This window comes from Lithobates pipiens, unplaced genomic scaffold, assembly GCF_037356315.1.
Source record: "Lithobates pipiens isolate NorthernLeopardFrog02 unplaced genomic scaffold, aLitPip1_a1.2 Scaffold_11, whole genome shotgun sequence".
In the NCBI taxonomy this organism is placed as follows: Eukaryota; Metazoa; Chordata; class Amphibia; order Anura; family Ranidae; genus Lithobates; species Lithobates pipiens.
In genome coordinates, this window is record NW_027507696.1 from 17973588 (window position 1) to 17998510 (window position 24923).

The window sequence follows — 24923 nt, forward strand, 5'->3', positions numbered from 1 at the left end:
TCCCCGCCCACCTCTACACTCCCCTTATCAACAAAAAACTGCAGATTTTGTGGGAGGGTCTGTTTTCCAGGGCTCAGTGGGTGGAGTCGTGATGTCAGTAGACTCCCTGCCCACCTCTACACTCCCCTTATCAACATGCATTTTCTCCTGTGTATTTCTTACACTGAACTTCTGCTATGATCACTAACATCCAGTCAAAACCAAGAAAAGTCCCCACATGCCTTCAGCATGCCAAAACATGCTGAGGTGTGGAACAGCCAATCCTTGCAGAGCTGCTGAAGAAAGGAGTGGGAGTGGGAATTAAAAAATAATGCATGTCTTGGGCTAGTGCACAAGATATGTAAATCACCTGTCACTCACAGCAAGGGGGAAGAACGGACAAAGTTTTCACAGTTTGTCCATTTTATTTCACTGAAAAAAGATATGAGGATTGCTCAGAGCTGGATTAACCAGGGCTCAGTGGGTGGAGTCGTGATGTCAGTAGACTCCCCGCCCACCTCTACACTCCGCTTATCAGCATGCATTTTCTCCTGTGTATTTCTTACACTGAACTTCTGCTATGATCACTAACATCCAGTAAAAACCCAGAAAAGTCCCCACATGACTTCAGCATGCCAAATCATGCTGAGGTGTGGAACAGCCAATCCTTGCAGAGCTGCTGAAGAAAGGAGTGGGGGTGGGAATTAAAAAATAATGCATGTCTCAGGCTAGTGCACAAGATATGTAAATCACCTGTCACTCACAGCAAGGGAGAAGAACGGACAAAGTTTTCACAGTTTGTCCGTTTTATTTCACTGAAAAAAGATATGAGGATTGCTCAGAGCTGGATTAACTCTTTATGGCAAGATTGGGCATATCTGATCTGAAATCCCATACTCTATATTGTGTCAGACAAAAAAAGCAAGATTGTTAAAACATAAAAAAAAACACAAAAGAATCAAAAAAAATCAGTAGCCTAATATGCATATGCAAGCCCATATACAGATATGTGTTATGGTAGCGCCTAATAAAATGTGAATTTTACAGTGCGTTATAGCAGTTTAATTTAATGCATGAGTATATCTGCACTAGCCTGAAGTGCAATTTATTCTAAATAGCACCCCACACACGTAATTGTCAGTTTGATATAGCACATTTTGGCTGTGCATAATCTTATAGCAGAGACATAATCCTTCTAATATGAACTTCACCTTTTAAATTAAAACCTCATGTTTAAATTGACTTAAAAAGTGTTCCCTTGAACCAAGGTGGCCCAAACGTACTAAGTCTATTACAAAGCTAGGCAGCCATTGTATGCGCCATAATATATTGTAGTAGTATTAGCTACATACAACAAGCGACGCTGACGCTGGAATTATATAGGTTCAGCCTGAATGCTTTTCTGCCATTCAAGAGAAGCCTTGTATTTTTTTCAGTGAATACAATTCTTCCTCTGATTTGCTGAGGTGGAAAGGCAAGTAAATGGCATCAGAATTTTCAGCCAGAGGCCAGAGAGGCACATCTCTCTTCTGGCAGCAGACAGGACACACATCTGCCACATAGTTATGTAATGGAAATAGTTTGTTTGGGCCAGCTTGGCCCAAAGGAACTATTTAAAGTCCAGTTAAACATGGAATTATATATTAACACATTTTTTTAATCTAGTTTTGGTTGTTCTGTGATTGGATAAGGAGGAAAGAGGGGCTGTAAGGTCACAATCCCCCCTTGTCCAATCAGGAAATGCATTGCATGTAATGCAGCAATGTCAAACAAGAGACTCCCTGTGGTTACTATGCAGAAGGCCAGCCACTCAGGACAACATCTGGAAGACTGTGGCCATTATTGAAGTAGCTTGGGCTACTACAGTTAAATACAGTTTCCACAGAGGCTGATCTGGTATCACATATGCATACTTATATTGGACTGAGCTGGCCCAGTATAAATATCCAAAATATATAATCCCTGGAATTCAGCTTTAAAATTACTACAAAACAAGCCATTAATCACCTCTGTAGCTATAGGCATTATAGAGAAATGAATCTTCATGGTTCATAACAGAGGCACTGAAATAATAGCTCCTCTTCAGTGTCAGGGGTCTGTTATTTCCCTCTGACCCAGCATTACAGTGTCCACAAGACTCTTTTGCATTTCCAGTTTTAGAAGCCAGTGCCTCCTGGACTTTGCAGTTAATGCATATAGAAGTTTGAGAGTAACGCTACAGAGCATGGTTTGGGGCACTCCTGCAAGTGTCAAAAGCTGAAGAGTTTTAGGCCTTGTTGACATTTGTGATTGGGGGTGGTAAAAAGAGGAGGTTGAGCTGAGGTCGCCCTCTCCCTCCAACGGCACCTTCTTAAGCTTCAAAGGCAGTGGACAGGGGTGTATACATGCTGCAGCCAGGATGCTTGGCACATATGTGACAAGAATTATTCTCACATCATGTTAGGCAGACAGTACCTTTCATCAAGCATGACCCACTCATTATATCTTTTCAAAGAGGACCACTGCCTTTCTAAAGAAGCTGAGGGTAAAGGTGATGGACTTGCCAAGCATATCTCCAGACCTAAACCCTTTTGAACATCTGTGGGGCATCCTCAAACGGAAGGTGGAGGAGTGCAAGGTCTCTAACATCCACCATGTCATCAGGAGTGGAAGAGGACTTCAGTGGCAACCTGTGAAGCTCTGGTGAACTCCATGACCAAGAGGTTTAAGGCAGTGCTGGAAAATAATGGTGGCCACACAAAATATTGACACTTTGGGCCCAATTTCGACATTTTCCCTTAGGGGTGTACTCACTTTTGTTGCCAGCGGTTTAAACATTAATGGCTGTGTGTTGCGTTATTTTGAAGGGACATCAAATTTACACGGTTTTACAAGCTGTACACTCACTACTTTACATTGTAGCAAAGTGTCAATTCTTCAGGGTTGTCACATGCAAAGATAGAATAAAATATTTACAAAAATGTGAGGGTGTACTCACTTTTGTGAGATACTGTATATATACAGTTGTGCTCATAAAATTGACATACTCTGGCAGAATTTCTTGGCCAGTTTTCAGAGAATATGAATGATAACACAAAAACGTTTCTTTCCCTCGTGGTTAATGTTTGGCTTAAGCCATTTATTATCAATCAACTATTTTTACTTTTTAAATCATAATGACAACAGAAACTAGTCAAATGACCCTGATCAAAAGTTTACATACCCCAGTTATAATACCGTGTATTGCCCCCTTTAACATCAATGACAGCTTGAAGTCTTTTGTGGTATTTGTGGATGAGGCTCTTTATCTTCACAGATGGTAAAGCTGCCCATTCCTCTTAGCAAAAAGCCTCCAGTACCTGTAAATTCTTGGGTTGTCTTGCATGAACTGCACGTTTGAGATCTCCCCAGAGTGGCTCAATGATATTGAGATCAGGAGACTGAGATGGCCACTCCAGAATCTTCACTTTATTTTGCTGTAGCCAATGACAGGTCGACTTGGCCTTCTGTTTTGGATCATTGTCATGTTGGAATGTCCAAGTACGTCCCATGCTCAGCTACGGCTGATGAATGCAAATGTTCCATAGACAGACAATGAGAGCTAATGGGAGAAGGGTTCAGGGAGTGTCTCAGTCCCAAATAAGTTTGTATAACACAGGAAAAAAAAAATATTTCCCTTGAGACTTTTAAAGAGTCACACCTCAGACAGTAGATGTAAAAATATGAAAAATGTATTATCATACATTTAAAAACATGTGTACCACAATAATAAAGAAGACATAAATGATGGACATGAATGGTGCTGCATAGAGTTCATATGAAAAAATTAGATATGTAGGACCTGAAGGCACCATACAGATACCCCAATCAATCTAGAGCTGCTGCGCTGCTGATCTCTATGCTTTTCGCAAGGTAATTCTCGCTTCCTCAGGAGAGGTGCAGGTAGGTATTTGGAGATAAAAATGGATCAATGAATGATAATAACAAAAAAAAATGTAAAAATTAAAAGGGAGGAAGGGGTGGTTGGGGGAAGGGGCAGGAGGAGAGCCATATATGTATTAGTATATCTCAATATCTGTAACTTACAAGTAGTACCCAATGCTGGTCAACTCTCGCCGTAAAAGTTATCTGGTTGGATAAAGAAAGCAAGCTTATTTGTAGCAATATATATGGTAACATACAGAGGGTCTCCCCCGGGCGTGTCCAGAAGTCAACTCCTTTTCCCCATGGGAGCTGTGAAGGGGCAGGGAGATGGTAACAACATGGTGTGTTCACAGATCTGACTTCCTGGTGGTCAATGTAAATGCAACCAAAGGAAGGAAAAAAAACTGCCACACATCTGGAAACATAATAGTGTTGTTTAATATATGTTAATATATGGTTAAAAATGCGCTAATGACAAGGAGGAAAAATCAGTGAAGTGATAAAAAAAAGTGTATGTGTCACCAATAACGATAGAAAAATCCCAATATGTGACTAAATAAATACAACAATGATGGGGATACCTTGATAATAAGGAGGTAACCAGTCAGGCGTGTATAGGATAGTAGTAATGGGGCATAATAAGTGTAGCAAACACTATATACCTATTAAACCAATACCCGGTCCACAGTTGCTAAAAGTTGTATATAGATATATATATATATATATATATATATATATGTGTGTTTTTGTGTTATCATTCATATTCTCCCAGCGTATGTAAACTTATGAGCACAACTGTATATATATATATATATATATATATATATATATATATATATATATATATATATATGAAGGATACTGAAATGAAAAGCAATTTAAAAGAGTTTAGGAAAGCTGATGTGTTCCTGACAGAGCATACTAGCCCTGTCTTAGGATCCTGCAGACAATTTCCCAAATCTGTTACTTCTTTTAGGCTCAGATAACTGTTAATAAAAACCTTCTATACCACGGAGACCATCAGACTGCAATTAAAACATTCACGCGCGACAGACGAGCTGAGAACTAATTAAGCTGCCGTGTGTCAAAAACAAAGAACGGGATTTTAATTCTTAATAGGAACTCACACTGTATCTGGAGTAGGGAATATTTTGGACAGGGTCGCCTGGATGCCGTTAATGAGCTGGTCGGTATTCTGCGCACTCAGAGTCAGCTGGAAACTCCCTTTCTCTGTCTCAATAAGTATCTGCAAAAAGGGGAAAATACATGACCAAATCATTAAAAATATTAACCGTGTTCCAATGTCAGACTACTTTCCATGCAGCCCAACCCTACAATCTTATGACACAAGTCTTTGGTAGACAAATAGCTGGTCAATTCTTATACAGTATGTATCTTGTAGCATATACAGTTATACAGAGTATATGGGACCACTATGGAAGCACCTTCTACAGGGATGCTGCTAATCGGATGCTGTTAGCCTTACGAACTCATGTACTACAGGGCCAGTTTAACTAGCAGTCAGTAAGGTTTGGGACTGTGGAGGAAAACCAAAGTATAACATTTCATATTAAAAGAATTCTGATCAGTAATGAACTATACCCCAGCATTCGGGTCCACTCCTAAGTCACCATGCCACCAGGGGTGGATCCGGGGGGACAATGGGGCAATTGCCCCCCTCCGAGAAATTAGTTGCGGGTGAGTGGCGGCCAGTCAGAGGGGGAGTGAGCGGGTGGGCAGGCAGCTCGGAGGGTGAGTGAGTGAGTGGGCGACTCAGCGGGCGAGAGGCTCTGTGGGTAAGCAGGCGACTCGGTGGGCGGTTGAGTGAGTGGGTGGGCGGCTTGGTGGGTGAGCGGGCAGGCCGGTCGTCAGGTGAGCGGGAAGCTGGCCAATCGTCCAGGATGTATTTTCTGGCACTGCCCCTCCCGAGACTAGATCTGCCCCTGAATACCACCTATATACACTAACTGGCCACACCTGTTCAATTGCTTTGTAACACAAACTGCTAATCAGTCAATCATATGGCAGCAGCTTAATGCATTTTTTTTGCATCTAGATGTGGTGAAGACGACTTGCTGAAGTTCAAACCAAGCATCAGAATGGAAAAGAATGGGGATTTAAGTGACTTTGAACATGGCACGGTTGTTAGTACCAGACAGACTGGTCTGAGTATATAAAAAACTGCTGATTTAATGGGATTTTCACACACAACCATCTCTAGGGTTTACAGAGAAACGTCCAAAAAAGAGAAAAACAATGAGTGGCGTTTGCATGGATAAAAATGCCTTGTTGATGTCACAGGTCAGAGGAGAATGGGCAGACTGGTTCAAGATGATAGAAAGGCAGCAGTAACTCACATAACCACTTGTTACAACCAAGGAATGCAGAATACCATCTCTGAATGCACAACACATCAAACCTTGAAGCAGAAGACAGCACTGGGTGCCATTCCTGTCAGCTAAGAACAGGAAACTGAGGCAACAATTTGTAAAGGCTCACCAAAATCGGACACTAGAAGATTCGAAAAATGTTTCCTGGTCTGATGAGTGTCGATTTGAGCTGCGACATTCAGATGATAGGATCAGAATTTGGCGTAAACAACATGAAAGCATGGCTCCACCCTGCCTTGTATCAACGGTTCAGGCTGGTGGTATAATGGTGTGGGGGATACTTTCGTGGCACACTTTTGGCCCAAGTACCAACTGAGCATCGTTAAAATGCAAAGACCTACTTGAGTATTGTTGCTGACAATGTCCATCCCTTTATGACTACAGTGTACCCATCTTCTGATGGCTACTTCCAGCAGGATAATGCACCATGTCACAAAGATCAAATCATCTCAAACTGCTTTCTTGAACATGACAATGAGCTCACTGTACTCCAATGTCCTCCACAGTCACCAGACCTCAATCCAATACAGAACCTTTGAAATGCGGTGGAAAGGAACATTCACGTCATGGGTGTGCAGCCGACAAATCTGCAGCCACTGAGTGATGCTATCATGTCAATATGGACCAAAATCGGAGGAATGTTTCCAACACCTTGTTAAATCAATGCCATGAAGAATTAAGGCAGTTCTGAAGGCAAAAGGGGGTCCAACCCAGTACTAGTAAGGTGTACCTAATAAAGTGATTGGTGAGTGTATATGTTCTGTACTGTCAGTAAAATATTTATTAAGGTTTTATACAGGGTACAGGTCAAAGCTCAGTAGAATACATTGAATAAATATAGAAAGGCACTTTAGTAATGAGAGTCCGAATACACAATTAAATATTTACATTAGCATAGCACTTGTCTACCAACTATTTAGATGAATACCACCCCAGAGGAGCAGAGTAGGAGGGACCGAGAAGGGGTTAAGGGGTAGCAGAATTTAAGGACGGGGGGGGGGGGGGGGGTAGGAAGGAAAGGAAAGAAGCGGGAAGGAAGAAGGGGAAGGAGTGGACAGGTGGCAGCAGTTAAGACCACACACAAGTCATTATGAAAAAAACATGCCACAGGTTGGGCCATAACCACCAAGAACATTGGTAGTATGCAGATATTGGTTGTCCTCAGATAGTAATCCTTCAGCATCTATCCAGTTGGACCAGATTTCATCAAACTTTCTTGGGTAACTGCCACTGGTACATGTCAGCCTATAGTTGGGAAGGGCCGCATTAACTGCTGATTGTTCCGTATTTAATTGTCATGGAGTGAAGTACATGGTGTAGATTTTCTTTTCTCAACCTTCTTACCTTAGAGGAACCCTTAAAATAATTTTTATGTGTTGAGGAACCCATCCTAAAACCAATTCATTGTTGTCAATGGGAAAAATGTCCATAATGCCCCATACACACGATCAGAAATTCCATCAGAAAAAACTTGGATGGCTTTTCCGACAGAATTCCGCTCAAGCTTGCCTTTCATATACACGGTTACACAAAGGTTCTCTGAACTTTTGACCGCCAAGAACGCGGTGACGTACAACACTACGATGAGCCGACAAAATAAAGTTCAATGCTTCCGAGCATGTGTCAAATTGTTTCCGAGCATGCGTGATTTTTTTGAGCATCTGAATTGTATAGGAACTTTTTCCAACCATAAAATAGAGAACCTGCTCTCAATCTTTTGCTGGCTGGAATTCTGCCAGCAAAAGTCCGATGGAGCATACACATGGTCGGAATTTCTGACCAAAAGCTCACATCCAACTTTTCCTGGCAGAATTTCTGATCATGTGTATGGGGCATTAGGTTGGTGGTCAGTGAGAAAAAAGCTCCTCATACAGTTGTGGTCAGAATGCTACCCTTAGATATAGCCAAAAAGATCACTGGGGTCATGCTGCTGACTCTGCCAACTACTGTATGCAAGCAACATAAAAATGGGAGGTCAATCAGCCACAGCTCAAAGAATCCCGAGCAACCCTGGTTCAGTTTAGCTGTTGTAGGTAATCAAAGCAATCAGATTAGTTTAATGTAATTTGGTGGCATAATAGTGTTTGATACATTTTTATCTATCGCAATAATTTATATATGACAAATATTTATTACCTGGTTTAGACTGATTGCTGTGAGAGATCGGATTTCCAGCACGCTGAAAGAACTTTCGATCTAAAGAGAAAAAAACGGATACATCAAGGTAAGTATTACAAGGGAACACTGGGTGATGATGAGTAACAAAGATGTGCAATTATAAAACAGATGGAAGGAATATAAGGAAGACTAGGCGCAACAGCAAATAAGTGTAGAGTAAAAGCAATACAAGAATACAATATTACTTGATAATTTATTTAACTGGGTAAAAAGCAACCCATAGCAATTTGTAACCATTCCTTATGGTTCTAGTAAATGATTTATTGCTATGTATTAATACATTTCTAACTCCCTTATTCATCAAAGGCAAAATGTTGCAAACATTAAATAAATCCTCATAAACAATACATTGTTTTGCAGATCACTGTAAGGGCTTGTGTACACTTTATTCACCCTCCGAAGAGCAATCTGCCGTGGATCACTTTTCTGAGGGCATTTGACGGGTGGTCATAAGTTACCTTCTCAATGTCTGTTTTAACCGCTAACCACGCTTCAATTGAATGGGTTTCGTGGGGGAAATAATTTTTTCCACACTGGGTGCAAAGCATTGGTCATGTGTATGCCTTTACAGCTTAAGGGAGAGCAGTTGGAGGGCCAGTAAAAATGCATCTCAGCCATGTGTTTTTACTGACCCCAAACTGCACATAAAACAGGTTCCGAATTTTGTGTTAAAAATCAGTTTTTCCCTTTCTTAGTTCATGTTTTCTCTCCTGTGAGCAGATCCTGTAAGCCAGTGGTGGTGCGTCCATAAGGGCTTACGGGTGCCGCCCCCTCTCTCCAGCAACCCCCTCTATCACCAAGAGATAGATTCATGCATTGCTTGAATCTATCCATGGCCACCACTGGCACCTCCTATTCAGGCACCGGCCCCTTTGTGAGTGCCTGAATTCCAGCAGCGGGGGGGGGGGGGGGGGGTGTTTTTGAAGCACCTGATTTGAGCTATAGGCTCTAATAGGCATCAAAAAAGGTGACCTGCAAGCGCCATGCTTGGTGCTCGCAGTTCACCCATCTGTGTTAGAAAAGCGAATTCATTTTCGCTTTCCTAACACTGAAATGCCTCTCCACCAATCAGGTGCTCGGGTCTGTTACCTGTCACCTGATTGGCTGAAACAACAGCCGCTGTGATTGGATGCCTATCAGGCACAGTGGCAGAAATTGATGGGCACAGTGACGGCATTTGATGGCACAGTGGCTGCATTTGATGGCACAGTGAGGCTGCAATTGATGGGGTTTTTTCCAGAGTTTTTCAGTTTGTTTGCGCCCCCCCCCCAAATATTTTGAGCACCAGCTGCCCCTGCTGCTGTAAGCACATTGATTTACTAAAGATAAATAGGCTGTTTACTTTGAAGGGAAATTTTCACTTAGCTTAGTGAATGTGGTAAAATTTCACTTTGCAAAGAATACCCAATCACATACAAAGAAACTATAAAAAAAAATAAGCATTTTTGGCTCAGACACAATGGAATGATGCAAGTCAGCAGAGCTTCACCTCATTCTCAAAGCTTAGGGAAAATTACCTTGCAAAAAGAACAGCCTATTTGCCTTTAGTAACTCAATCCCATTGCAATAGGTTGTGCACTCACCAGAAGCAGTCACAGAATGTCAGTTTTGCTGCAGTGACAGTGAGGGGCAGAACACGCCAGTGCACTTTGCATTGCAACAACTACTATCTGTCCAGCTCCGGAGTGTGCAGGAAAGAGTGACCTTTCCCCAGGTGAACTGAGAAACGCTTGATTCCCCCATCAACACAGTCCAAAAGACCAGAAGACAGGAGCGTGGGATCCACATTATAATAAGAGCATGTATTTATTAGCAAAGAAACATAGCACACTTACAGTTATAATTCTTGTAGATCAGCATGGGTAGTAGAGAGAACTACCCTGTTTCCCCGAAAATAAGACGTAGTGGGATTGTTGGTGATGGCTGCAACATAAGCCCTACCCCCCAAATAAGCCCTACCCTGTTTCCCCAAAAATAAGCCCTGCCCTGAAAATAAGACCTACAAGGACTTTAACTAGGGCTTATTTAGGGGTAGGGCTTATATTGCAGCCATCACCGAAAATCACGCTAGGTCTTATTTTTGGGGAAACAGGGTAGAAGGGAACAATAGCAAAGTTGTACTGCAGTAGCAGCAGCTCCCGATCTCCTGGCAGGAATTACAGAGACCTAATCTGAAAGCTATCAAATGTCTGCCCATTTATGTTGTCTTTTGAGCTGCATTGGATCATCCCAAATCCCCCATGGAAGATGGATTTTATGGATGCCATTGTCATAGAATTTTAAAGCTGGGACTTGTAGTGCGCTATGGTGGTCTGTGTTTTTTTCCATCAACACAGTCAGTGTTGATGGTGGAATTCCTCTTGCGGAGCTATTGTGTTCACCTGCCAGGGGGTGGGGGGGGGGGGAGATCATGGGAGCCATCTCTGCAGCAATTATTTTATTTTAGGTGTCACATAGTGCCACTTCTTTCATGTTCCTGCATAGCACCATGATGCGTTATGCTGCTGTGCGGTGTGACACATGGTGCCATCCAGTGTGCTGCGGAAAAATGCAGGCATGCTGTATTTATCCCCACTGCACTGCACATGACAGCAGCTTTGTGGTTTGAACGAGGTGCATAAAAAGCAATTGTTTCCTATGTGCCTTAGAGGTAATTGTCTGCACATAGTGTGAATGAGCTCTTAGGATAAACTTTGTTGGTAAGATTTTTTAACACTACTGTACAAGAACACATGCAACAACATATAAATGCTGGGGTTGAGATATCCTTTAATAATGTGTGGGTATTTGAGCTGAAATCTTCTCCTAAAGGCCCATTCACACGATAAGAAAATATAAATTTCGTAGGATGAGCGATTGCCCGATTATTTGATCGTTAGTATAATGCTTTTGACAATCAATTCCGACTATTTTAGATGACAAAACCTGAAGGTGCATGCTATAAAAATGTTATTGTACGTGAACACAATGTCCTATTTTCGTTTAATTAAAAAAAGAAAAAAAAATCTATCTAGCAATAGCATATAGCATCCAAGACCACCCACATCCTCCCAAAAAATCAAGAAAAAAGAGAGGATTCCCCAGGGATTATATGGGTGGAGGTCCAGATATGTGCAACAAGTACAACAATAATATGAAAGTAGTAAATTTTCTTAGAATAATATAAAAATAGACACATTAAAAACAATATGTTAAACAATTCATACAGATATGTATGAATTGTTTAACATATTGTTTTTAATGTGTCTATTTTTATATTATTCTAATAAAATGTACTACTTTCATATTATTGTTGTACTTGATGCACATATCTAGACCCCCCACCCATATAATCCCTGGGGAATCCTCTCTCAATTTTCGTTTAATTAGAACAGTTTTAGTCCGGAAAAAAATGGAAGAGCAAGACTATGCATACTCGCAAATGAAAGAAAACCTTACAAAACAATATATGGCATCACTTGTGGAAGAAAAGCAGCACTCCGATATATAGTCACCTTTTATTAATCCTTGCAATAAAAGAAAACGTTACCCATACAGCAAAGGTTTGTGAAACAACAGTAACAGCTAACGCGTTTCACACCTGGACTGGTGCTTAATCGTAGCCGAAGTTGTATTTTCGTAAGTTGAGTAACCTCTTCACTTTCGATATGAGACTAGCATGCAACACAAAACAGACGATTATTCGTCTTGATAATTTGATTGTGTGCACCAGGCTTAAGAATTGTAACACCTTCAATTAATAATAATACAATTAATTAAAAATTAAATTAGTCAATCAATTAAAAATAATACAACAATTTCTCAATATGGGATAAAGGTGTGAGCATAACTTTAGCTAAGATGGGCCCCTCCTTAGAAGCACCTGATTGGTGTTAAAGTGCAAATACATAAGCTAATATTAATATAGCATGTATCCCGCAGTCCCCTTGCTATTGGGATACCAAGCTATATGCTTAGTGTGTTAGACTGGTATTAGTTTGGCGACTAGCACATTTTTTTTTTTATTACAGAAATAATTATAAAAAAAAATCCAGTAAAAAACACAGAGTCAGCATTGGACAGCTCCGCATATACAATTTTTTATAGTCTTGCATACAAATGTTCTGGTTACAATTATTGCTCATAACCACATGGGAATTTTCCTTTACCAGCCCTAATCAATGTGCAAAACAGAACACTTGAAAGAAACAAACAAATTGCTCAGTTTCCAGAAATCAAATGCATCAAAGTCAAAATGTATAGAAGAAATCATCAAGGATAGTGCATACTGACCTTTGCTGGTAATTTGATGTAAAAAATATAGAATCTCCAGCATGTTGTTACCTGCAGAGAAACACAGCTGAGTGTAAATTAATATAAAGAAGCATGCATGCATTTCTACTAATGAACCAGTTACAGAGTATAACTTATTGTTCACGAATCTCCTGCACAGAAACAGGTACCAAAAACAGGAGTTGCCATGGTAACATTCATCCTCTATTTCGGAAAGCCTTTTAATTGTCTAACATTTTAGAAAAAAAAAAGACAAAAAAAAGCTGAGCCTATAAATAACTGTGTGCGCGGTTTATCATCGTGAACAGGAGGATTCTGACAAGGTTTTTCAAAAGAATAGCAAACCGGTCCGTTAGACACACATAGAACTATATGCTAAGCATAATAGTATGTTTTACCACAAAGTAAGCAAGCCAGCAGAACCTGCCTTCAGTCTACTCCATTTCAAATCTACGGTTTTTGCAAGCTGTGAAGAAAATGTTGGGTTCTTCATACATAGTATGATGAAGTGGTCAAACTTCTGATCACTTACAAACTAACAATTAGGCTTTCAGACAATCCATCATTGCTCAACAGGCATATCGATCATTTACTGCATGTTGGGTGGTCGTCCCATTACTTTAGAAAGCCCATGTCATTTTATCAGTTTTTTTGGTAGGTAGGATTAACAAGGATTACGCTGACAAACTGTTATGGACTAGCAAAATGGTTGTCTTCTTCTTGTCTTCTTCTAGGGCCCCTTCTGACCATTCTGGTGTTCCATCCCAGGCTGCCTGCAACTATTAGTCACACCATCACCGCCATTATTTTTTTTAAGTTCAGCAAAGGTTATATAATGTTTGTCCACCTCTTCATACTTACTGGTTTTACAAACACCCATCATTTCCATACCCATGCTTACATTGCCTTTCCTCGGCTACACTCCTCCCAAAAGCAGTATACTGTATATCTCAGTCTCCACATCTGGTGTGCCCCCTACAATATTGTCTACCCATAATTTCTCCATTGCCCTCTACACTCCACCCATATGTCATATTCAAAACCTACCTCTTGTGTGTTCCTCACACTGTTGTCTTCCCACCACTATTTCTAGACTGTCCTCCCTCCTTCACACTCCTCTCAAATGCATATGTGAAGTTCAAAACCTGTCTTTTTGTGTGTGCCCCAAACTATTCTCTGACCATACTCACTTCTTTTTTTTTCAAATATAGATTTTATTTATTTCCGGCAGAAAAGTACCCCACAATACAAGCAGAAATAACAACCAGAACAAATAGAGCCCGGAATACAAAAAGCAATGTGATACAAAAAAAAAAAAAAAAATAGTAGCAATCCAAGCAATGCAATGAGCAATACATGTTAAAACAAAGGGGTGCACAGGATATCCTTGCTTTCGTCTAAAGTAAAAATTGTGGGTGTGAAAGCTCATTGAGGAGGTACAGAAACGGGGTACAACATCTGAGTCTCACCCCACTAGTCACGTGGAGAAAACCCAGAGCTGCCGGAGGGGTATAGGGGGAAGAACCTGGGAGGGACGGGGACAGAAGAGGGGAAGAGAAAAAAGAGAGGGGGGAGGGGGGAGCAAGAGGAGAAAAGAAGAGGGTGACAGACTGGAAAAGGAATAACCAATAGACATGGCGGTGGTGCATTCATCGAACCCACAGGGGGGGTCAGGGGAGAATCAAGGTTTAAGCAAGGATTGTCCTTCAGCGGAGAATATGAACAGACACCAGATGTCCCAAGTTTTTTTGTATTGTTCTTGTTTGTGTTGTGAAGTGAGAATTAGGTCTTCCAATTTCCGTATGTCTTCTACTTTCCGCAGCCAGTGTGCCACTGTCGGGGGGGAGCTTTGTTTCCAGTGAAGGGGGATACATGCCTTAGCTGCGTTTAGCAGATGGCATATAAGCGATTTCCGATACTGTTTAAGGGGTGTCACTGAGAGATGGAGCAAGAAGAAAGCGGCGTCTACCGGGATGGGGTAGGCCGCTAACCTCTGAGAGATGCGACGCACCCCCTCCCAGAATGACCGCAGCCTGGGGCAAGACCAGAACATATGCAGCAGTGTACCCTCCTCCTCATTACAGTGCCAGCACCGATCCGAGGACGAGGGGTAGCATCTGCTCAGCCTGGAGGGGGTCAGGTACCAACGGGTAAGGATCTTGAAGTTGGATTCCTGAATTTTGGTACAGAGAGAAGATTTGAGGGCCAGAGTGACTATGTGGTTCGTTTGTAGTGGTGAGAATTGACAGTCAAGATCCCGCTCCCATTTGGCCAGACAGGGCAACCATACTCACTTCTACATTGTCTACCCTACGTTACATTCCTCCCAAATGCATATGTCAAGTTCAAACCCTGCCTTTTGTATGGGACATACCCACTCCTATGTTGCCTACAATTTTTTAAAGGCAAATGTTAGATCCCAATCCCCACCTTTTTTGTGTGCTAATCATAAGGAAAGTAAAGCTGGCCATACACAAGAAGGATTTTTGAATGAGCATTCGTGCAAACATTTGTACAAAAATCCATAAAAAATTCTCAGTACACTCGATGACTTGATGAATGTAATTTGACAATACTTTAAAATTTCATTGCTTTTAGAATTTGATTTTGGAATAAATGGACTTTCCCAACAAAAAACACATACAGTGTTAGAAATGTGTTATTTCAAGAAAAATTTCCTATCTTGCGCCTTCTAATTTTCTGGTCATTTTGATGGAAAACAAACATTGGATTGACTATACTAGCAACTAAAAAAATTGAATGAGGATTCTTAAAATGAAAGATTTCAAACAAAATTCTATTAGTGTAGAGCCAAATTTAATAACTGTATTTAGGATGACAAATTACCCCAAGTTGCAATGAATGACTGCTACTGCACAGCGGGTATATGCAACAATGTATCCAAGTGTACATGAAAACCATAACAATCTCAAAATCCACAAGAGACCAGATGTTTAAAAGTGTTTCAATATAAAAAGTTATATTAAAGTCCATAGATTTAGGAAGCACCCCGCAATTCTGCCAAATGAAGATAGGAGCACTATAAATTTATATTGAAAAACAAGACAAACACAGAAGAGTACAAAGTATAGTGTGGCAATGCCTTAAACCAAAGTGGTAAAAAAAACACAAAAACTCCAACACACTTTTACTTCTGAAATGCTCTAAGTACAAGGCTACTTTTGTGAGTGTGATACTTCGTTTTTATTCATCTTTGATTAAAAGAGTTACCGCACTATGCTGTGCACGTGTTCTATTTTTCAGTGTTGTCTGCCTATGTCCCTTCATTGTCTGTCCTCCTCTACACTTCTCCTGAACACAAATTTGTTATTCCAAATGTTGCCTCTTGTGTTTACCCCCTCACTGAATTGCAAAGGGTATTTTTAACAAAAACTAATCAGCAATGGTTACAAGTCATACAATGTTATTCTTGTGAGCTGGACATAGGTTTATAAGACTGCGGTCAATTCAAACTTATGATTGCCATTCTTCCCTTCAACTCCCTCTTTAGCTGGTGGTTTTCTAGGAATGTGAAACGGTTATAACATCTGTTGTGTTTTTTATTGCTGTCTATGGCCCTGCTGGGGAAATTCACCCTCACAATTGTCCTAGTGACCACTGTCTCTAATACAGAAAGTGATGGGAAATCCCAAATTTTGGCTTAATATACATCTTAATGTACCTATGCCTAGAAAAGGCATTTCCCTCTACGAACAAAGCCTGTTGTTACTGTATACAGCGATGTGCAAAAGTTTTAGGCAGGTGTGAAGAAATGAATATATGTGAAGTATAATCAGCGCAAACAACCACGCTTTTAAGCTCTGATTAACTGACGGCTTGCCACCCGCTGTAGAAGTCCATAAGGACGGCGTAACGCGTACGGGCGGGAAGAGCCATTACCTGCAACGTCATTATTTACTTTAGTAACAGCGTGTTGAGCTAAATACATGCTTGTTTTACACACACATTTATGTGAGTGTTTTTAATCCCTTGTTTCAATTTTCAATAAATTTGTACCAGAGAGAACTAAGGTTTCTCCATTTTTATTTTTTGGTATGTTATACGTTTGAGACTCAAGAAGTGAAGTAGCGTAATTCTGGGATGCCAATTGAGGAGTGTTCCAGTACCATCCTGGGTAGAGTTCACTGAGGCCTTTGTGACTCTGTGGTGGGGTCATACCTTGGAGGTGAGCAGGCATTTTATCTGGAGGTGGTGGGCATCGAACACATTGGATATTTTTTAAGGATTGTCACATACTTGGAACTACACTACAGTGGAATCTTGATATTGGGGACTACACTATTGATACTGCTTTTGTTATTTCAGCTATGGGATTATGTTTATGTCTTATGTTTTAAGTGTGATTTAGCTGCACGTTTGTACTTACGGTGTGAAGAAATGATGTAAAGTAAGAATGCTTTCAAAAATATATATTTGTTTATTTTGATCAATGTATAAAATGCAAAGTCAGCAAACACAAGAAAAATCGAAATCAAATCAATATTTGGTGTTATTACCCTTTGTCTTGCATCAATTCTTATACTTGCACACTATGTACACTTGCACAAAGTCAAGGATTTAGTAGGATTAGGCATATGATTAACTAATTATACCAAGCAGATGCTAATGATCATCAATTTCATAAGATGGTTGAAACGCAGTCATTAACTTAAACAGAAACAATTGTGTAGGAGGCTTAAAACTGTGTGAGGAACAGCCAAAGACTACAGCTTCATGTCACAGGTCATACACCATGGCAAGAAACAGCAACAAGACACGTGGTAGTTACACTGTATCAGCAACCTCTCTTCCAGGCAAAGATTCCAAAGCAAACTTTTCAAGCAAGGGTTTCAAGATGTGTTATTTAAGCTCTTTTGAAAAAGCACAAAGAAATGGGCAACACTGAGGACTGCAGACACAGAGGTCAGTCAAGGAAACTTAATACAGCAGATAAAAGACATATCATGCTTACTTCCCGTCAACATCGGAAGATGTCCAGCAGTGGCTCAGGGACCCAGGTACACACATCTACTGTCTGGAGAAGCCTGGCCAAAAGTGGGCTTCATGGAAGAGTTGTTGACAAAAAGCCATACCTCCGATGTGAAAACAAGGCTAAGCGACTCAACTATGCACGAAAACACAGGGATAGGGGTACAGAAAATGGCAACAGGTGCTCTGGTTAAAATTTTAAATATTTGACTGTAGCAGGAAGCAGTTTGTACGCTGAAGGACCGGAGAACAGTGCAATAATGAATATCTGCAGGAAGCCTTGAAGCATGATAGAGGTTCCTTGAAAGTTTGGGGTTGCATTTCTGCAAATGGAGTTGGAGATTTGATCAGGATTAATGGTGTCCTCAATGCTGAGAATTACAGGGAGATACTTATCCCTCATGCCCTACCATCAGGGATGCCTGTGATTGGCCCCAAATGTATTTTGCAGCAAGAAAACAACCCTGAACGTACAGCCAATATCATTAAGAACTATCTTCAGTGTAAAGAAGAACAAGGAATTCTGGAAGTGATTATTTGGCTCCCACAGAGCCCTGATCTCAACATCATTGAGCCTGTTTGGGATTACATGAAGAGGCAGAAGGATTTGGGGCAGCCTACATCCTTCAGAAGATCTGTGTTTAGTTCTCCAAGATGTTTGGAACAACCTACCTGCCCAGTTCCTTCAAAAACTGTGTGTTATGCCACGTACACATGACTGGACTTTTTGACAGCAAAGGTCAGACGGAACGAATCCGTCGGACAATTCGATTGTGTGTGGGCTTCATCAGACATTTGCTGACCCAAAATCCGAAGGACTTTAGAAATAGAACATGTTTTAAATCTTTCCGCCGGACTCAGTACCTAGCGGGAAAACCCGTTCGTCTGTAACTGTTGTAACGGCGTCGAAAGTCCGTCGGGAAGACCGGCGGACCTAGTCTGCTGGAAAGTACAGTCATGTGTACATGGCATAAGTGTACCTAGAAGAATTGATGTTGTTTTGAAGGCAAAGGGTGGCCACACCAAATATTGATTTGATTTAGATTTCTCTTCTATTCATTTACTTTTCATTTTGTTAGTTGATAAAAATAAACTATATATTTCTAAAGATACACAAACCACAATCCCTTTACCTAGTGTATCATCACAGCGCTCAAATTGCCTAAATTCTACACCTTAGCTGCCACTTACCATAAAATATCAAATATATAAAGGTGCATACAAACTAATTTTAAAATTTCAATTTACTAATTGGTTGCACGTGGCGCTATTACCTGTGTTACCTTTCAGTAAACGCTACCTCACCTCCTAAGTGATCCTATCTAAATCCAAAAAATGTGTTGTAAATTACAAACAAAACATTACATAGATCATTATCACTCAGTGAATACTCGAATTTGCATTTAAATTATACACACAGTGACAAATATAAACAGATGTGAATATAGTCCATCCACCAATCAATATTAATAGTAGATATCCAGATTACAAAAAGTCCTTCTATAAATGCATGAACAAATCTCCAGTGTTCAAATCTCTTTTTACAAGTGACTCCTTCACCACACCATCCGTGCTTGTGATCCCCCCTTCGTGAAAACACTCACCGACTGTTAAGCCTTACACTCTCGTGTGAGGCCAAAAGGGCTTTCAAAAACCTCTCAAGAGGTAATTCAGATACCAGCACATCCGATTAGATCTTCTCCACTTAAGCACTTCAATGCATATATCTATACCTCAAAGAGAAATCAAAGAGGGAGACCCCAATAGTGTAATACTGCAATCACTTTTTAATGTTAAAAATCTCACTCTTTATGCACTCACATGAACTCAAAAAGGTTAAATCACTTCAAAAGGGTAAAAAGACTCGCTTCACATTTCCACTCCACAGCACTATTCTGAATACGTCGGGGCATTGGTGGTCACAGCGGACTCATTAGATAAGGTACTGGATCGCTTAATCTCACCCCTCCTCGTGCGTCCCGCCTGGTCCCACACAGCAGGTCCGTTCGAAAAGGGCGCCTTCAAGCCAAATGATACAGTCCTCTTAGTCCTAGACCTCCTTCCCAGCTCCGTGTATGTCAGCTCAATATTCACCAGATAGCCACGCCCCCGACATGTTTCGTCATATCAGACTTAATCATGGGATTGGCTATCTGGTCTAGCATCCCACCTTATATTTCCCCCCTCGTCCAATCAACTTTCTTCACTGTCCATCTCTCACACCCATGTCAATGGAGTATGTCCTGGCGTCTACAATACGCGCCGAAACCAGATCCCTGATCTGCGCATGCTCAAATCACAGCATTCGATGTCCCCCTTTCAAAAACTGGTATTCGGCATTAAATATTCGATATTAGAATTCGCTACGGTCTCCGGTGCGTATGTCGAAATGTATTCGACCATAAAAGTTAAACACTATGTGCGTCGAACTCCATTCGACCTTAGATGTTACATTCGATATTATGTAGATTCCGCTCTGGTCTCAAATATTTACCCAGGCTGCGTACTAATAGATCGCGCGTGCGCCGAAATCGAGACTTCGTGTCCCCGTCTCTACAATATTCAAGTGTTGGATTCCGTGTCCCCACCCGCCATCACAAAGAAATGTAGAACCATTAACGCGCTCTCTGCTGGTAATGTCACTCCCCATCAGTAGTGTCTCTCCATCTAAGCGAGCGGTATCTTTCTACATTGTACACTGTACTCAGTCGACTACTCTTGCACTTACATAAATCCCATCTATTCAATGTGCCCATACATAGTGTGTAATCCAGTATGTTCACAACTACATACTGGTACATTCCTCTGCCGCCGTGTCACCAATGCGCCAACGTTTACAATGATGATTATCAAACATCTTAAATAAACCCATTGGTTCACGTATTCATTACTATACTAGAGCATTCCAAATGCAAATCTAAAAAAATAATAAACATTTTTTTTTATATCTAAAGCAACATCTATGGTGCAAATAAATTAAAACATATAAACATAACTCAAAATGAAAGATCTAAAATAACGTTAAAAGAATTTCTATTACTATTGTCTTAAAAAGAAACATAATTGGCACCCTCATAGTATTCCCAGATCCCCCCCATCAATAACTTCACATCTGTCTAAAGGTGTAAACTGGTATAAAAAATTATAGATCAATAATTGGTAACCTCAGGTACACTTCCATCTCAGAGTTTCAACCTCCCCTCTATAACCCTTGAGACAACATTGAACCCCAACAACTATTTCAGGATTTTTTCTACTTACAAATGCAGGGAGCTAATTTCCCTTACTTAAAAAGCGATGTCACTCTCCATGATTACTTGACTAAAAGTCACTAATGTAGCAATTTAGGTCCAGTTCTATGTTCATACCCCTTGGATGAAGGCTCTTCAACGAGAAGATCCACCTGGTCTCCCTTTGCGACAAATCTCTAACTCGATTAGAGCCCCTCCAAGAGGGATGAACATGGTCTATTCCACAAAACTGTAGTAGACTCGGATTCTGTTGATGGTATTCTTTAAAATGTAGTGATACGCTATGATACTGATAACCCTTTCGGATATTAGACAAATGTTCAGAGATTCGCACTCTTTGATTTCTCTTTGAGGTATAGATATATGCATTGAAGTGCTTAAGTGGAGAAGATCTAATCGGATGTGCTGGTATCTGAATGACCTCTTGAGAGGTTTTTTGAAAGCCCTTTTGGCCTCACACGAGAGTGTAAGGCTTATCAGTCGGTGAGTGTTTTCACGGGGATCACAAGCACGGATGGTGTGGTGAAGGAGTCATTTGTAAAAAGAGATTTGAACACTGGAGATTTGTTCACGCATTTATAGAAGGACTTTTTGTAATCTGGATATCTACTATTAATATTGATTGGTGGATGGACTATATTCACATCTGTTTATATTTGTCACTGTGTGTATAATTTAAATGCAAATTCGAGTATTCACTGAGTGATAATGATCTATGTAATGTTTTGTTTGTAATTTACAACACATTTTTTGGATTTAGATAGGATCACTTAGGAGGTGAGGTAGCGTTTACTGAAAGGTAACACAGGTAATAGCGCCACGTGCAACCAATTAGTAAATTGAAATTTTAAAATTAGTTTGTATGCACCTTTATATATTTGATAAAAATAAACTGTTAACAGTTCTATTTCTAAAAGCATTCTTAATTTAAAGCATTTTCTCACTGCCTAAAACCTTTGCAAACTAGTTTATATCTTACACTCATGGCCAATCTAAACAGATCAGGTAAGTCTGGCCATAAGCAGCTTCATAAAAGTGTTGCTTTTGATTGAGTGTCATTTAACAATTACTGAGTGGGGGTGAAACAATTAGCTCATGCAGTACAAGGTGTGGGTTATTGCACATGTTCTAGCTTGTTGCAGAAGTTGTGGGCTACTGTCAGTGTCAAGGAAAGATCACAATGGTATTGTCCTTGTTAGACTTCTGAGAGGTAAAAATGTACAAACCTTTCTGCGCATAGTATTGTTCTATGCCAAGAAATCGATAACTATCCACTGGAAGTCTCAATCCTCACCCACCTTAGCCTTTTGGATCACTACCATTTATCGTGCAATACCATTATATAGGTTGACGTATGAGGCCAGAGGATGCCCAAAAAAATTCCTTAAGATTTGGGGCTCTTGGGTCAGCTCTGAAAGTACCATACCACCGACTCCTTGTAAGAATAAATGAAGCCCCTTGCTCATTCCTTGACTCCAATTAAGCAGAATAGACATTGAACCTTTAGGTTGTCACATATTCACTAAATGTATGCCAGTTTACCAGATTATGTAATGGTTTAAGTGATGTTCGCTTTATCTCCAGTTTGTTTTCTGTATTGTTTGTTGTGTATGAAAATAAATAAAATTATACTTTAAAAAAAAAAGACTTGTGAGAGGAAGAGCAAATATCCCCCCTTCCAATTTTCTTGCCATGTACAATTCAAAACTGTGATGGGCAGATCCTACTATAACTAAGCGATCAACACTCATGCAATCAAGACTGATGGCAATAATTTCAACATTTCAGATTTTGAACCAATCAAAAGCAACATTTAATATTTTTATGTAACTGGCTAGGAAAATGTTGGCATCTCTGGGAACCATGCAGTTAAAAAATAATAATTTAATTTTGTTTGAAATTTCTTGGCACAGAAATTAAAACTTGCATTTAGCAACGGGAAAAAAATGAAATTTTCCACTTTATTTTAAAGCACTTACCTTAAAATTAAATTTTAGACTTTTTTTTATAATTACATTTATTGAAGTTTTTTCAGAGTATAAAAAAAAAAAATGTGACAAAGTTCCTGAAGACAGTCACATAGCATGGCTTGGTGTAATGACAGAATGGTCAAGGCATCTCATGCAGGCAGAGGCAAAGTAGTAGTTCTCACCTGTATACACAAGTAAGAAGTATTATGCCGCGTACACACGACCGGACTTTCTGGCAGACTAGGTCTGACGGTCTTCCCGACGGACTTTCGGTGGAGTTCCGACGGACGGAAAGTCCATTTGAAAATCCGTTCATTTTGAACATGATAACGTAAGATGGGACTAAAAAAGGAAGTTCAATAGCCAGTAGCCAATAGCTTCCCTTGCGTCGTATTTGGTCCGTCGGACCAGCATACAGGGGAACGTTTTTCACGATAGGAATTGAGTCCATCAGAAAAATTTGAAACATGTTCTATTTCTAGGTCCGTCTGATTTTTTAAATGAAAAACGATCAGATTAGCCCACACAAGATCGGAATGTCGCACGGACTGATTCCGTCGCACCTAGTCTGCCAGAAAGTCTGGTTGTGTGCATTACACTTGGTAAGTCTACTAATAAGGGGAGGGAAGAGAAAGGAACAGAAAGGGATGGATATGAAGGGGAGGGAAAAGGGTTTCTTTCCAACGTGTCAACATGGTCACAGGAATACACAAACATTTTTTAATTTAACATAATGGGTTGATTTACTGAAATTGGAGAGCACAAAATCTGATGTAGCTCTGCATAAAAAAAACAGAAAAAAACTGTAAAAAAATCAGCTTCCAGGTTTTTTTTTGTCAAAGCTTAATTAAGCAAGCTGACGTTAGATGCTGATTCGTTACCATGCACAGCTGCACCAGATTTTGTACTGTCCAGTTTTAGTAAATAAACCCCAATGGGTTATTTAGTGATAGAAGAGCTAGAAGATCAGATGGATTCAGTACAATAGTTCACAAATAAATACATAATATGGAATACTTGAGGTGTATGTCTTGAGGGGGAAGTGATAAGACCCTAGTAGCCAAAAGAAATTTTACAGTTATGATTTCCAATAAATTCAGCTGTAACCATAAAGTAGAAGGCATTGTAGTCACATGTAGTCAAAGTTAATTTTATTTTATATGCCTGTTTATTATTTTTCACCACATTTATATGCAGACCAAGCTGGCCAGCAAATATAACAGTAAAAAGGTTTGGGACAAGCTTTATCACTACCAGAGGTAATCACGCAGGATATCAATTTATTGTTTTATGTAGCCACTTCCCGAGCACGCACTGTAGCTTTACTGCTATAGTGTGAGCTGGCTGCGCAGAATCACACACACACACACACACACATATATATATATATATATATATATATATATATATACACGTGATTCTGCTTTTCCAGGTAGGGCGCAGCTGATTAGTCACAGCACAAACCGATCAGTGGATACCGGCCAATGAAAGACTGCCAGCACCTGCCGATTAGCATGCATGAAGACAGGACAAAGCTCTGTCAATGTAAACAATACAGAGCTATTGAAGTGTGTGGTGTTATTGTGCCAAAAGCAAAAGAGCTCTTATAAAGAAAGTTTTGGATGCCTATATGTCTGGCAAGGGATTTAAAAAGAATGACAAATTATATGAAATCAATCATTCCACTGTAGGGAAAAATTATGTACAAGTGACTATGTTTTCAGATAGTCACAGTGAAGGAACCATGAGCTTAGTCTCAAGATTTTTCTAGAGCCTTAGAATAATATGATGATATCTTTGATCCCTATACGGGAATATTTGCTTATTGGCTCTATTCATGATAAGAATAAAAACCTTGGGACTCAACCTCATTAAGCTCTATGTAAGATTTCGTAACTACAACCTTTTCTGGTGTAGACCTGAGACATGTATGAATGTATGAACAAACAGATTGATAATGCTATAAACATCCAACTGTCCTCATTTGATGC

At 40.2% G+C, this 24923-nt stretch overlaps 1 protein-coding gene across 8 annotated transcripts in view; it reads right to left on the reverse strand.

Moving 5' to 3' along the window:
• The window catches only part of CARMIL3 (capping protein regulator and myosin 1 linker 3), a 145230-nt gene that overhangs the window by 97542 nt on the left and 22765 nt on the right, over positions 1–24923 (reverse strand). For all 8 annotated transcript variants that reach the window (XR_013270314.1, XR_013270326.1, XM_077469093.1 and 5 more), the window contains exons 3-5: positions 12723–12773; positions 8409–8468; positions 5010–5128 (exon numbers count right to left, since the gene is read on the reverse strand). Coding sequence is in view for 6 of the 8 variants with exons in the window: in XM_077469093.1 (XP_077325219.1) it covers positions 5010–5128; positions 8409–8468; positions 12723–12773 (230 nt within the window). In the remaining 2 variants the exon portion in view is untranslated. The remainder of the gene's footprint in view (positions 1–5009; positions 5129–8408; positions 8469–12722; positions 12774–24923) is intronic.